The sequence below is a fragment of the Aethalodelphis obliquidens genome, unplaced genomic scaffold (assembly GCF_003676395.1).
Source record: "Aethalodelphis obliquidens isolate GAN/ISIS:26980383/991018 unplaced genomic scaffold, ASM367639v1 scaffold1, whole genome shotgun sequence".
Classification (NCBI taxonomy): Eukaryota; Metazoa; Chordata; class Mammalia; order Artiodactyla; family Delphinidae; genus Aethalodelphis; species Aethalodelphis obliquidens.
This window is the reverse complement of record NW_020837945.1, coordinates 25,444,237-25,456,792: the sequence shown is the minus strand read 5'-3', so window position 1 is coordinate 25,456,792 and position 12,556 is coordinate 25,444,237. Positions and strand designations below refer to the sequence as shown.

Below are 12,556 nucleotides of genomic sequence, written 5' to 3'. Positions count from 1 at the left end.
GAAGGCAATTACAATCAAGTACTGCTATTTCCATTATTCTGTTGAAATTACATGAGTCTTCTTCTTCTCATAAGACTGTAAAGCACAAGGGATTATTTGGATTAGATTTACCCTTCTCTTATGTTTATCCTGTTCTTGAGTATATTAGCCTACTTTCTTTATCCCTGGTGAGTTTAGTCTTTAAACCTCTTGGTTGCTAAATGCATCATTACCCTCCTAGAAGCCTTTGCAAAGCTATATCTGTTACACACTTAGGTTCTTTGTCTTAATTTTTTTCCTAGAAAAATATGAAGTTGAAATTCTTTGATATTTTAAATTTGTGACACTGTGTGCTTGAAACTATTAAATGAAACAAAGTATATTACAGCATATTCTTAATACAAGATTATCTTCATTCTTTGAGCTTTTAGGTGACCCTTTGTATTTTATTTTATTTTATATCATATTTACCACATTATTCAGGTCACTATTCCCCAGAATCCTCTTGTTTTGTATTAGGTAGTCTAGGTTTATGTTACTCATGGAAGAGCATTTTAGACATAAAATTAGTTTTTCATTTATCTTCTATATTCTACCTAAATCTTCAAATACCTATAGTTTTTTAACAAGATTCTTTCACGTATTTTTTGTTTTTGAAGCACATGTACACTTCTACAGTGTAAAAGTTCCTAGAATTATTAATGTATGGAATTTTTCTACTTTGTTTTACTTTAAATATTTTCATTTTTATATATTTTCTATGTAGTTAACCTTCTTTCCTTGAGCTTAGTGTCTTATTTATGAAGGATGTTGGTTTGATTAAATTCCTTGCTTGTATAGTCAGTGCTTTTCTGATGGTAAGTAGTTAACTTCTTTGGCTCCGGATGCGCAGGCTCAGCGGCCATGGCTCACGGGCCCAGCCGCTCCGCGGCATGCGGGATCTTCCCTGACCGGGGCACGAACCCGTGTCCCCTGCATCGGCAGGCGAACTCTCAACCACTGCGCCCAGGGAAGCCCAGTAGTTAACTTCTTAGTGGTGAGGGGATTGGAGGATCAAGTAGTGAGACTAATTACAATTTACAGATTATTTTGAACTTTTTTCTCCAACTATACCAAAAGTACCACGTGAACTTAGTCTCCTGCTTCTGTTCCTGTGTACTGTCTAATAACATGGCTACTGATAACCAAAGTGGTAAAAAATTAACCTAGCTCTACAGAAACTGAATAATTCACGGCTGAGTTTTCTCACTCTCTTCTCCACCTTTTTTTTTGTTGTTGTTATTACTGTTCTGTGCGTTGAATATCTATTCTTTGGGTCTGTCAGTGTTATCCAAAGACATTTTAAGGGATACTTCTGAATATTTTTATATTTATTAAAATTACATTAAGTACTCTTTTTTTTTTTTTTTTTTTTGTGGCACGCGGGCCTCTCACTGTTGTGGCCTCTCCCGTTGCGGAGCACAGGCTCCGGATGTGCAGGCTCAGCGGCCATGGCTCACAGAGGGCCCAGCCGCTCTGCGGCATGCGGGATCTTCCCTGACCAGGGCACGAACCCTCGTCCCCTGCATCGGCAGGCGGACTTTCAACCACTGCGCCACCAGGGAAGCCCTACATTAAGTACTCTCGCTCTTAGACATTAAAAATAGTATGTAGGAGATTATGTTTCTAAAATTTTGTTACTTAATCGGCAGTTGCAGTAAAGTTTGTTAAAATATTTTAAAGATAACCAGTTCTATGTTGATAAATTGCATAATATCTGTATTATTTGTTCAGCAAATACCAGTTGAGCACCTAGGGGCATAGAGTGCCTAAATTCTGTGTAGGCTAGGACTGTGTCGGGCAAAGTATCAGGGTAATATACGTGTATAAGAATAATAAATATCATTATAGGATGGTGTATGATTAAGCTTCTAATGAATAGAGACTATGTGACCAAATTAGAGTAAACATGACATTGAAATGATTTAATATTCTAAAACTAATGTAAGATGCTGCATGTGTTTTTTTCTTTTCCATTAATTGACAAAAATAAACAGAATTATATTTTTGGAACAAATGAAAACAAATTTACAGGTTATTTTCTTAGTAATTCAATTTATTTTCTCTGAACTATTAATTTAATGAATAGTGCCCTAGGGAAAAAAAAAAATTAGGCAAGAGAGCAGTACCAGGTCATTGTAAGAAATTTCAACAGTTTTCAAGTGTGTGACAATTGAAGAAATCTTGCCTCATAAAACCAGGGAAAGAAACAACTTGCAAGCCTTAATTTATGATTATTTTTTAAAGAAGTAGACACTATTGGAAAGCAAATCTAAGATGACATTGTTTGTAGGGGACAGAAATGTGCTTTAGAACATTTTTACTCGAATCATCAATTCCAGGTGCAGTCCATATGCAGTTATCTGCTGCTTATTGTTGTGATGAGAAATCTAAATTATACACCAATAATAGTACAGAAATAATCCTGCTGGTCTTTGAATCGCAGTTAGTGTCTCATGTTATGCTCACCAATTCTTGCCTATCTTTTCCTACTTTTGTACCTCCTTTGTCATTATTACCTGTAGTCGGTTATCATCAGCATAGATGCTCTGGATTGCTAAATGCAGTTTGGGGTTACAGGGGTTCACCCAGTGGATCCAAGTTGCAAAGAGATCTTTATTCAGAGGTAATTAAATATTGACTTTATACTTAGATCATTTCATATAAATTTAAATTCAAAATACAATTAGCTGGAATTTTTTTTAGAAATCAATGTTTATTTTGCTTTATAATAAACTTTTATTTTCATCTGCATTTGTATTTGTCTTATTTATCATTATGTATGACAACTGCACTTATTATTTACAGAGATTAATCCAACAGCTCCGATAGAAAAGACTTATTTTACAAATCAACCTGGAGACACTCATCAAAACGTGGTTGTTACTGAGGCAGGTAATTAGTTCACGTCTCTAACTCACCTATCAAGAGAAGAAAATGTACTTTTACACTTTGCTTCACGTTGGCCCCAACTTTTCTTGTTGCTTGGTGAAATAGTGCACTAAATATAGGCCTATGGAAATTTACTTTAGGACTAGGTTAGAACAAATGATGCTAAGCTAGTTTTTGAATAGAAAAACCTATTTTGTTTTCTTTCTATTTTCACTTAAGTGGATGTATCTAGTACTAAACTAAGTATATCCTACACCAAAACGTGGATCCACAAGGATCTTCCCCAGTATGTAGGTGTTATGATGTAAATGGGTGCATTCAGTGGCCTATATACAGTTGGGTACTGTTAAATGTTTAGGGATTGGCTGGGGTGGGCTGGGCTTAAAAAAGCCTTATTTGTAGACTTTGAGTTTTCTGTGGTGTGGATACTCCCACCCTGGTCAGTTTCAAGCTACCAAGTGACATCACTGAACAGCAGGTTGGGTAGTAGGCATCCAATGAGCTTTCAACTCTGTGTCTCCAGCACGCCACTGTCTGCAAAAGACACAAAATGCAATCCCAGTGCAAATCTCATGTTAGTCAAAAACTGCTCTTAGGCTCCTTTAGGGGCTTGTTTTAGCATGGCCCTATGCCAATTGGACAGGAATATTAATTTATACTAGTTACTTCGTAAAGATTGAGCCAAAGACCCGAAGTCTCAAAGTCTTTCCACAGGTGATGCAAAATCCATGAAAGAGTATGAAATACTTTCTTTTTTCTTTACTCTTATATGTAAAGGATCATGATGGTCTTTTGAAAAGGAAAGGAAATGCGTCTTGAATCCTTAAAATGCTTGCAGTCACCTTAACAGGCTCAAGAGTGGATGAAAACATAGCAGATTATCCCCAAAATACCCCATCACTTGACGTCAGTTAATTTTTCTTCTCTTAACAAAGGAAATGATGTGCAGTTAAATGGAGAGTTTGATATAAATCCTGTCCACTTTGACCAGAATTATTTAGATTAATTATGATGATGGCTTTCAATTTGCTAGCTCAATGCATAGTTTTCCAATTTGCTTTTCTTGTATGGACATGATATTAAACTTTAGCACTTTTCACTTTCAGGTGTCTGATTTTAAAACCATTCAGAACATGTAAATCTAATTAAATAGATCAGTAAATAATTACATTAGGAGTATTTACCCTCCTATGACATTGAAAAATTGTTTGATAAAGTCATTTTAAGCTGTATGGGACATCAGTGTGGCACTTTTTTATTTTACCAAGAATACCTAACGTTATCAAATGTGATAGAACAGGATTAAAAGATGATTCATTTTAGAATTTAATGAAGATCAAGTGTTTATGCCTCTGTAGTCTTATGTCTCTAGGTTATGACTCTATCATCATTTAATATTTACATATTTTGGTTTAATCTCAGAGAGTCACGCATATCATCATGGCACTGGGCTTATTAGTTAGGATAATTACATATCCAATAAATCAACAATTATTTTAATCATGATTATTCGTTAATAATCAGTACTTGTTTCTCAAAGTAATAACTGAGAAGGATTAATGAAGCGAGATAACTGAGATTATTAATATGTTGTAAAAACCAGTCCCTATCTTAACTGAAGATTTAATAATAGTTTTGGAAATATGGACATTTAAGTGGAGCATGGCAACCATGCAGTATATTTTGTTTTTAATTTCTAATGAAACATGAATATATTATTTCATTAGATTATTCAGTATTCTGGGAAGAACTGTACTTGGAATCTTATTGATAATAATTATACTTTGCCTTAACTTTTTGGAAAGATTTTATACAACTTTCATGTCAGAATCCTGCCTCAACTATCTGTTTACGTTAAGACTGTTTTACTTTTGTAGGAATAATTCCCAATCTAATCTATGTTGTTATACCAACGATCCCATTGCTCTTACTGATACTGGTTGCTTTCGGAACCTGCTGTTTCCAGATGCTGCATAAAAGGTAAATAACTCATATATGCAGAGACAACTTGAAAAGCTTTCAATAGGTTTTCAGGACTCTTTAAAAATTTAGCGTAAAATTATATTTTTAAGTTGTCTTAAGAAAGTTTTGATTTTCATGTCTGTCAGTACATACCCGTATGCATAATCTAATAAAATATACCTCGATTATAGGATTATGAATTATCTCGTTTAATCCTCACAAGCCATATGAAGTAGGTATCCTTCTGTTTCCATTTTTCAGTTGAGAAGATGGTGGCTTAGATGAGTCACACAGTTTGCCTTGGGTCTCATAGCTAATGTGTGTGATGGACCTGAAATGTGAATGCTTATAAGCTCACAACATATGCAACTATGTTACACTGTCTCTTTTTATTAAATATAAGCATTAATGCTAAACCTTTCAATCCTGACCTCAAGTTGTATGAAAGACTTGAGTTTTGTAAGTGAACTTTGTAGTACCTTTTCAAAATTTTAATTCATAGCCTTCTGTTTTATTTCCAAAGGATCTTTTAAGTATAAGAACTATAGTATAATGGTAAAAATGGGTTACTTTTTAGTAGGCATCTTGAAATAAAGTGATATGTCTTAACAGCAAGATTCTTGAGAGTATTCTTTTATATCTGTTTACGCATACCCTGAGTTACAGGTGAAATTTTTTCATATGTGTCAGTTTGGCAATTAAACTAAAACATTAATGTATGAAATATAAATATATATCAAAGGAAAAAGGAAAAGATGTGGATTTTAATTAGTGCGTGCTTGCTAGAATAAATTAGACATCTTTGTCCAAGTGTTTTAAATAACAACTGATTAAGAGAATGCTTCCTTCAGGGAAGGACCTGCAAATAAGTCATTTTTCTCTTTTGACTTTACTTCATCTTCTTCTTTTCCTGAAATGAACCCTAAAGAATTGCTAAATAAAAATGCCCCAGAAAAAAAAATTAAATAGATGTAAACTCTAAATGGTTCACATAAATTTTTTAAAGAATCCAACCTGTGATTTACTGGCTGTTTAAAGAAGACATTTTGAATAATGATAAATAAAGCCTGGCAAATTAATACTACCTATTGTGACATATTTTGTCCTCTTGACTTTCATATATATATATATATATATATATATATATATATATATATATATATACACACAACACACTTAAAATTATTTTTCAATATTTTATGCAGAATAAAGACAATAGTAAATATCTAATTTTTACCCTTAATTCCTAAGGCTATAGATGGAAAGAAAATTTATGATTACGGCAAACAATGAAGTAGAGCGAGGATTTGATATAAATCCCCCATAACCCAGCCAAACTGTTACAGAAGAGCTGTAAATAACAAATCAATTTGAAAAAAAAAAGGATTTGAAAAAAATTATGTAGACCTTCTCATTTCTAAAATTAACATTAGTAAAGTGCCTGTTTTTGGAGTTTTCTCTGAAGTTCGTTTTCCTTCTTCCAAATAGTGTGTTGTTGTGGAGATTCCGCTCATTCTCAAGTCTTCCAGGTTTTTATACTTTGAAGACCCGTGGAGTTTTCACTTGTTTGAAATTCTCAGAGTGAGAAAATAAATCAACATAGACTACCTCTGAAATTAAGCTGTTAGCGCTTAATTCATTCTCTCTTAGATCCTCCCCTTTTTCCTTTCTTCCAGGAAAGCAAGGAGAAACTTCATCAAAGACTCAACTCCATTGTCATCTGAATGCCTTGCAGAAAGTTTAAATTCCAATCTGGTACACATGATGGCTTCTGTCATTCCATGTCATGTTCAAAATAAGAAGTCTTGTTTCCTTAACTCATAATAACTCCTAAATTAAATAAATACTAATGCTACACAAAAGCCACATTAATAACTTAACCACCCTTTTGTTTTAACCATTTAGGAAACTTTCATGTTTTTCATAGACTTTGCTTGGCTTATTTTCCATTCATGTTAGATGACTTCATAGATAGAGATGTACTGATCTTACTTAATTGGGTGCAAATCTTTAAAACATATCATTTAGATACGGTAATTTATTAGTAACAAATTCACAGTTAAATTGAAGTCAGTTAAGTAATATAAAATTGTATGACTCAGGCTTGTTTAGGAAGACTTCATTTCTTTCTTTGAAGGAATTCTGCAATGTCTGATAGACAGACTGATTACCATCTTCACATACTGGAATAATCTAGAATTTTTTGTAGGAATGAAAAGTATGCTGGTGAGAGAAGAAAGACGCTTTCATAATAAGGGTCTGACATATCTCCAGTTGGACCAAGACATGCCTAGTTTGATAAGAAGTCTCAGACATTGAACTTATTACTTCTTCTGTTTTTCAGTAAAGGAAGAACAAAAACTAGCCCACACCAGTCCACACTGTGGATTTCAAAAAGCACCAGGAAAGAAAGTGGCATGGAAGTATAATAATTCATTGACTTGGCTCCAGAAAAGAAAATAGAGTTTTGTAATTCTGGATCTGTATAAGGAATGGCATCAGAACATTAGCTTGGAATGGCTTGAAATCTCAAAGGATGTACAAGATGAACTGTAAGCTCCCCCTTGAGGCAAATATTAAAATAATTTTTATATGTTTATTATTTCATTTATAAAATAACGCTGTGCTGATAATGGAGTGAGACATGCTTATTTTGCTAAAGGATGCACCAAAACTTCAAGTAAATAGGATGGACCATGCAGATTAAATTGTTATGAACACATCAGAGAAGTATGTGCATTGGAAGCAGTTATTTTTGTTTCTTTCACCTTTCATAAGTTGTAATCTAGTTAATGTAAGGTAAATTGCATTGAAGTTTACAGTGTGCAAAATATTTTTCCTTTACATAAGTGTTAGATAAAAATGGACTGTTCTTGTATTTATTTTTACAGTGTTTCATTTTTAAATACATGCTGTTTTGATTAAAGAAATGTATCACTGTTGTCAACTGAATTCACACACACATAAATATATTACCATAGAAAAAGTTTCTTTTCTAGAAATGGCTCATCTTCTTTTAGTTTCTCTGCTTTGGGTCAGAGTAGGTTTAGGAAATCTCTTCAGAAATAAGAAGTTATTTCATTAACCGTGGTATAAATCTAGTCAAATATTTTACTTGGAGGCAAGAATTGTCTAATTTCAGTTGTGCAAGACATGTGCCTTACAATTATTTTGCATTTAAAATTCAACAGATTTTGTAATAACTTTGTTAATAGCTGTATAAACAATAATATACTCAATCTAGAGCAACAAAAGTGGCATACATGATATAAATCATATGTCTTCACGTATTGCCTATGTAACCACAAGTAGCTCTCTGAGGGTTCTGGAATCGATTTGGCCCCTACCTTGCCAACAACACAAAGATGGTTGTGTGGGGTCTGGGACTGACCCTGGAGGCCGATACCTACAGAGTTTGTCTAAGGTTTTTCCTAGCTCCATTTAGCCTCTGTCAGCATATAAGGCGGTTTTACAGTTGGGACTAGTTGAGTGGTCACCACTAGTGTGCAGTTAAGCACAGCACACTGACATTTCCGCAAGGAAAGAAACTGAATTAGTATAAAAATGGGTTGGAGGGCATCAATGATCACGTGTTCACTGTTCACGTTTGGCTGAGAGAGTAAACTGGGGTGCCTCCGTCCTATCTTCTAGTTTCTTCAATGCTTGTGGCTCCTTCTCAAGAGAGAGTTGTAACTATCTGGTCTTCAAATGTCTCTGTGCTCCTTTTAACCAAATAAAAAGTTCTTGTTTCTGAAGAATGATCATTGGTGTTGTCTCAATATCTTAAGTGAACAAACTACAGATATGTTTGCAATAAACTAGGGGAACAAATGACTGTTTACGTGTGGTAAGAATGGAAGTTATGGTTGTACACTGTTTTAAACCTCATCTTTTCAGTTAGATAATGAAGAGCTTTCACTAAGGCAATTCACAACTCCAGTTGGTTGGCAAAATTAAGAGGCAAAATAGAAATTAGTGGGCATTGGTCCTTTTTCAGCTGCTCAGAGACTGAGGAAATAGGCAGCTGCGTTCTAAGCTTAGATCTGCCCACATTTAGCACTTCTTTTTCTTTTCTTGGCGACCCATCTTTCTGGGCAGAATAGGAGACCAGCTGCTGGGATCTACCTCTTCCCTCCAAGCTCCCACCATGCATTTCTTCCTTCAGTCAGGACTTGATGGAGGGAGACTAGGCTTTCCCCATGTCTGTGCCACCCACAACTGCAACAGCTGCAGGGCAGGAGAGGCAAAGCAATGGGGAAGGGACTTGGTTTTGCCTTTTATCTTGATCCAGAGCTGGATTACTCTTCCGGTGTCAATTACTAAACACATAAGTTCCTAGAGTTGGGATAATGAACTTCTGTCTTATTGGAAGATGGTAGAGAGACTGTCCTAAGGGTTCCTTAAGCTGACCTTTGAAAAATAAAAAGGAATAGATGTTGTATTTGTATATTCAGAGCATACTTCTAATAAATGTTGTGAAATGCAGAGCAATATTCAGGAAATAAAATCAAACAGCAGACCCTACCCTTGCTGTTCCATCCTTCCTAACCACTCCATCCTTCCTATTAGGAACAGGTCATTGGAAAGGTTTTAAAAAAGAGTAGTGTGTTCAGGGACTCCCAATTTTTGTCCTAAGAATAAATCCTGTGATTGTTTACCAAGAATTTGTAATCCTCAATCATCTGGATACACCTTTTCTTTTTTTAATTTTTACTGCAGTATAGTTGATGTACAATGTTGCATTAGTTTCAGGTGTACAGCAAAGTCAATCAGTTATACATATATCCACTCTTTTAGATTCTTTTCCCATATAGATCATTACAGAGTATTGAGTAGAGTTCCCTGTGCTATACAGTAGGTCCTTGTTGGTTATCTGTTTTATATATAGCAGTGTATACATGTCACCTTCTTTATATGGTATTGTTTTCCCTTTCTCTGACCATTGCCCAGAGAGAGTCTTTTGCTAGGACAACTCATGATTATCTACTGTTCCCTTCTCCCTGAAATTTCAGGATCTCTCCCACTTACACGGTGGTCCCCACTGCCTCTTCAGTACGTCAGTAACAACTATTCCTCTCAGGTGTAGCCCAAGTCTCCTTTCTTCCATAAGGCCAATATAAACTGATTGACCCCTTCTTTCAACTGCTTGAAACCTTACTCTCTCTTCTATTACTTTGGACCATATAGACCCATGCAAGAATGTGTGTGTGTGTGTGTATACATTTGTATTAATTTGTATGAATTTTGTCTTCCTGAAAAAATCAGTAGATTTTGTGTGGTAAGCTAAATTGAAGTTTACACTTACTCTGGAAATGATCCAAGAGTTTAAAGCAGTGGAGCAAATTCATTTATTCCACATTTTTGGCCTTCCAGTGGGCAATTCAGCTGTGTCTAAATAAGTTTTGCACATGTTAGAAATATCCACTGTAACTCATCTATCAGAGAAAAACCACATTTGTAATAGTTGTATTTCTTTGATATGTCTGATAATTTTTGGAAACCTAAAAAACACTAGCTTGAAATAAACGGACTGTATGAATAATCCAGGTAAAAAATGATCCAATGAAAGTATGACAATATTAGTTAATTTAGCTTTAATTTTGGTACAAGGGCGATATATGGACTTGTGCTATTTTGCTGTTTAATTAGCTTATTTGAGAGAATTGTGCGATCAATTTAGTTCAGGTCTGTGACATGAGCTTACAATAAATATTTTTGATAAGTGGGAAAAATATTAAGGATGTGCTCAAGTTGGATTGGAAATGCATTTGGATAGAAAAGCAGGAGAATTACTGAGATTCTTATAATAGTGATCTAAGCTGGAATTAGACAATTTACAGCAGTCTATTTTAAACAATAACATACTTTGTGCAAATAGTTTATTTTGCTTCTCCTAATTTTGCTTAAACTTTAAGTGTAATAGTATATGCTTTAAAATAACATTCCTTTAAATAAGAGAATATGATCAAAATAATGATTAAGAACAAAGGAAATATCTGTGAAAGAATAACTGTTCACAATAAAATCAAACTTTATTATTTTAAAGTTACTTTGTATTGTAAAGATTAGTTTTTGTTTTCTCCCCCAGCATTTCAGTGGCTTAGGTAAAGAATCAAGGCTTTTAGAAATGATTTTTTCAAAACTCTCAATTTCCATGCTTCTTAAAGTGGAATGGGAAAACTGCCTGATTTTCATCTTTGCTTCAGGAAACACTCTAATGTAGAAAACTTTGTATCCATTCTGTGAACCTCGGAACCCGGGAGCACACCCCTGGGCGATTAGGCAGTGCACACTGGTATCCAAATGAGGTCACACCAACCAGGAACCATCTGTTGTTTTCTTGGCACGTGAGTGGTCCTCCTGAATCCCCCTAAAGAGTAAATTGCAAAAGAAAATTGTAGATGTGTGATCAATTGATATAAATATATATATATATATATGTATATATTTTTTTAAGCAAATAAGTTCAAAACTGAAGATCAAAAATATGGTTTAATTGCCATTGCAAGTCATCTGTAAATATTCTCACCATCACTCTAGGCCAAGAATTAGAAATTTTCACTGCTCAGTAAGTACACAGAGAAACTATAGCAACTAAAACAAAATTTATATGTAATTTTTTATGATTTACTCTTATAGCAAGCATTTCCTTGCTTTAAGTATGGCATTTTAATGGGTACCAAGAAATTTTCTAAGGCACAACTCTGAGAGCATCCCAACCAAAATATATGTTAAAAGCTAATCCTTTTATTAAAGGAGATATGTCCTAAGTATTATGAGGGGCTTTGTGGTAAGACAATATTCCACATTATGTGCTTTAGGATAACTAATAACTCACACATAAAGTTGATTTTAGTTCTCTTGGGCAGCATTAACTTTTTAGCATTAGACAAGCACAGTCAGATTTGAAAAAAAACCAATATTTCAGCTGAAATAGGCACATTTATGATATAATTTCTAGTGAGAGGCACACATTTTCATCTATCTTAATTGATGAAATGCTTTTAATTTTCATAAATGTTAATTATAGCAATGCCTAGTTGAGTTCATTACATAGATTTTATTTCCACAGGATTATTCCCGTGTAATGCAAATGAATATAAAGCAAATGTATAGTACCGTTATTTAATGACAGAGAATTGACAAATATTGTCTCCCACATTAATTGTGACAGCATTTTAAATTAATCTCTTTTATATTTATGAAGGAACTTAAAGCCTTGTGTACTTTGGTAAATCACTGGTACAATAGAATATTTCAGCTAAGCTTTTGTTAAAAAGTATCCTGAGAGACATTTTGCCTGATTCTTTATCACCTTTGGGACTTATATTTAAGGGAAAAAATTGTGGTCTAGAAACTCACCCTTTCTCTCCTGAGGGAGAGGAGTATAAATCTCATTGGCAACCATGGGTTACTCCTTTTCTAGATGTAACAAATGCGTTCAAGCTGTTTGAAGGCGGGGGTTGTGATTGGACTTCTGCATCCTAAGCCTTAGTTCATAATATGGTTCAGAAATATTTACGGAACAATGTCAATTCAAGGTAAGAATAAATACTGACTCAAAGTGATATGTGACTTAGAAGTTAGTAAAAATAAACCTCAAATGTTTGGGTATTTTAAAAAGGAGTCATTTGGTTTGCTTCATATCTTCAAAAATAATTTCATATTTTTTTAAAAGACAGTA

General features: G+C 34.2%; 2 protein-coding genes across 6 annotated transcripts in view; one reads left to right on the top strand and one right to left on the bottom strand.

Annotated features, from left to right (window-relative positions):
• CHODL (chondrolectin) overlaps positions 1 to 8,633 on the top strand; it is a 29,710-nt gene extending 21,077 nt beyond the window's left edge. For 4 of the 5 annotated variants that reach the window (XM_027102193.1, XM_027102164.1, XM_027102184.1 and 1 more), the window contains 3 exons: positions 2,827 to 2,913; positions 4,788 to 4,890; positions 7,217 to 8,633. In XM_027102193.1, coding sequence (XP_026957994.1) covers positions 2,827 to 2,913; positions 4,788 to 4,890; positions 7,217 to 7,301 — 275 coding nt within the window. In that variant the 3' untranslated portion in view covers positions 7,302 to 8,633. Of the gene's footprint in view, positions 1 to 2,826; positions 2,914 to 4,787; positions 4,891 to 6,548; positions 6,628 to 7,216 lie in introns of all 5 variants that reach the window. The other variant, XM_027102166.1, reaches the window with a different exon arrangement.
• Positions 8,634 to 10,958: 2,325 nt separating this feature from the next.
• Positions 10,959 to 12,556, bottom strand: part of TMPRSS15 (transmembrane serine protease 15) — a 133,512-nt gene continuing 131,914 nt past the window's right edge. The window contains exon 25 of the mRNA XM_027101029.1: positions 10,959 to 11,242. Coding sequence (XP_026956830.1) covers positions 11,087 to 11,242 — 156 coding nt within the window. The 3' untranslated portion in view covers positions 10,959 to 11,086. The remainder of the gene's footprint in view (positions 11,243 to 12,556) is intronic.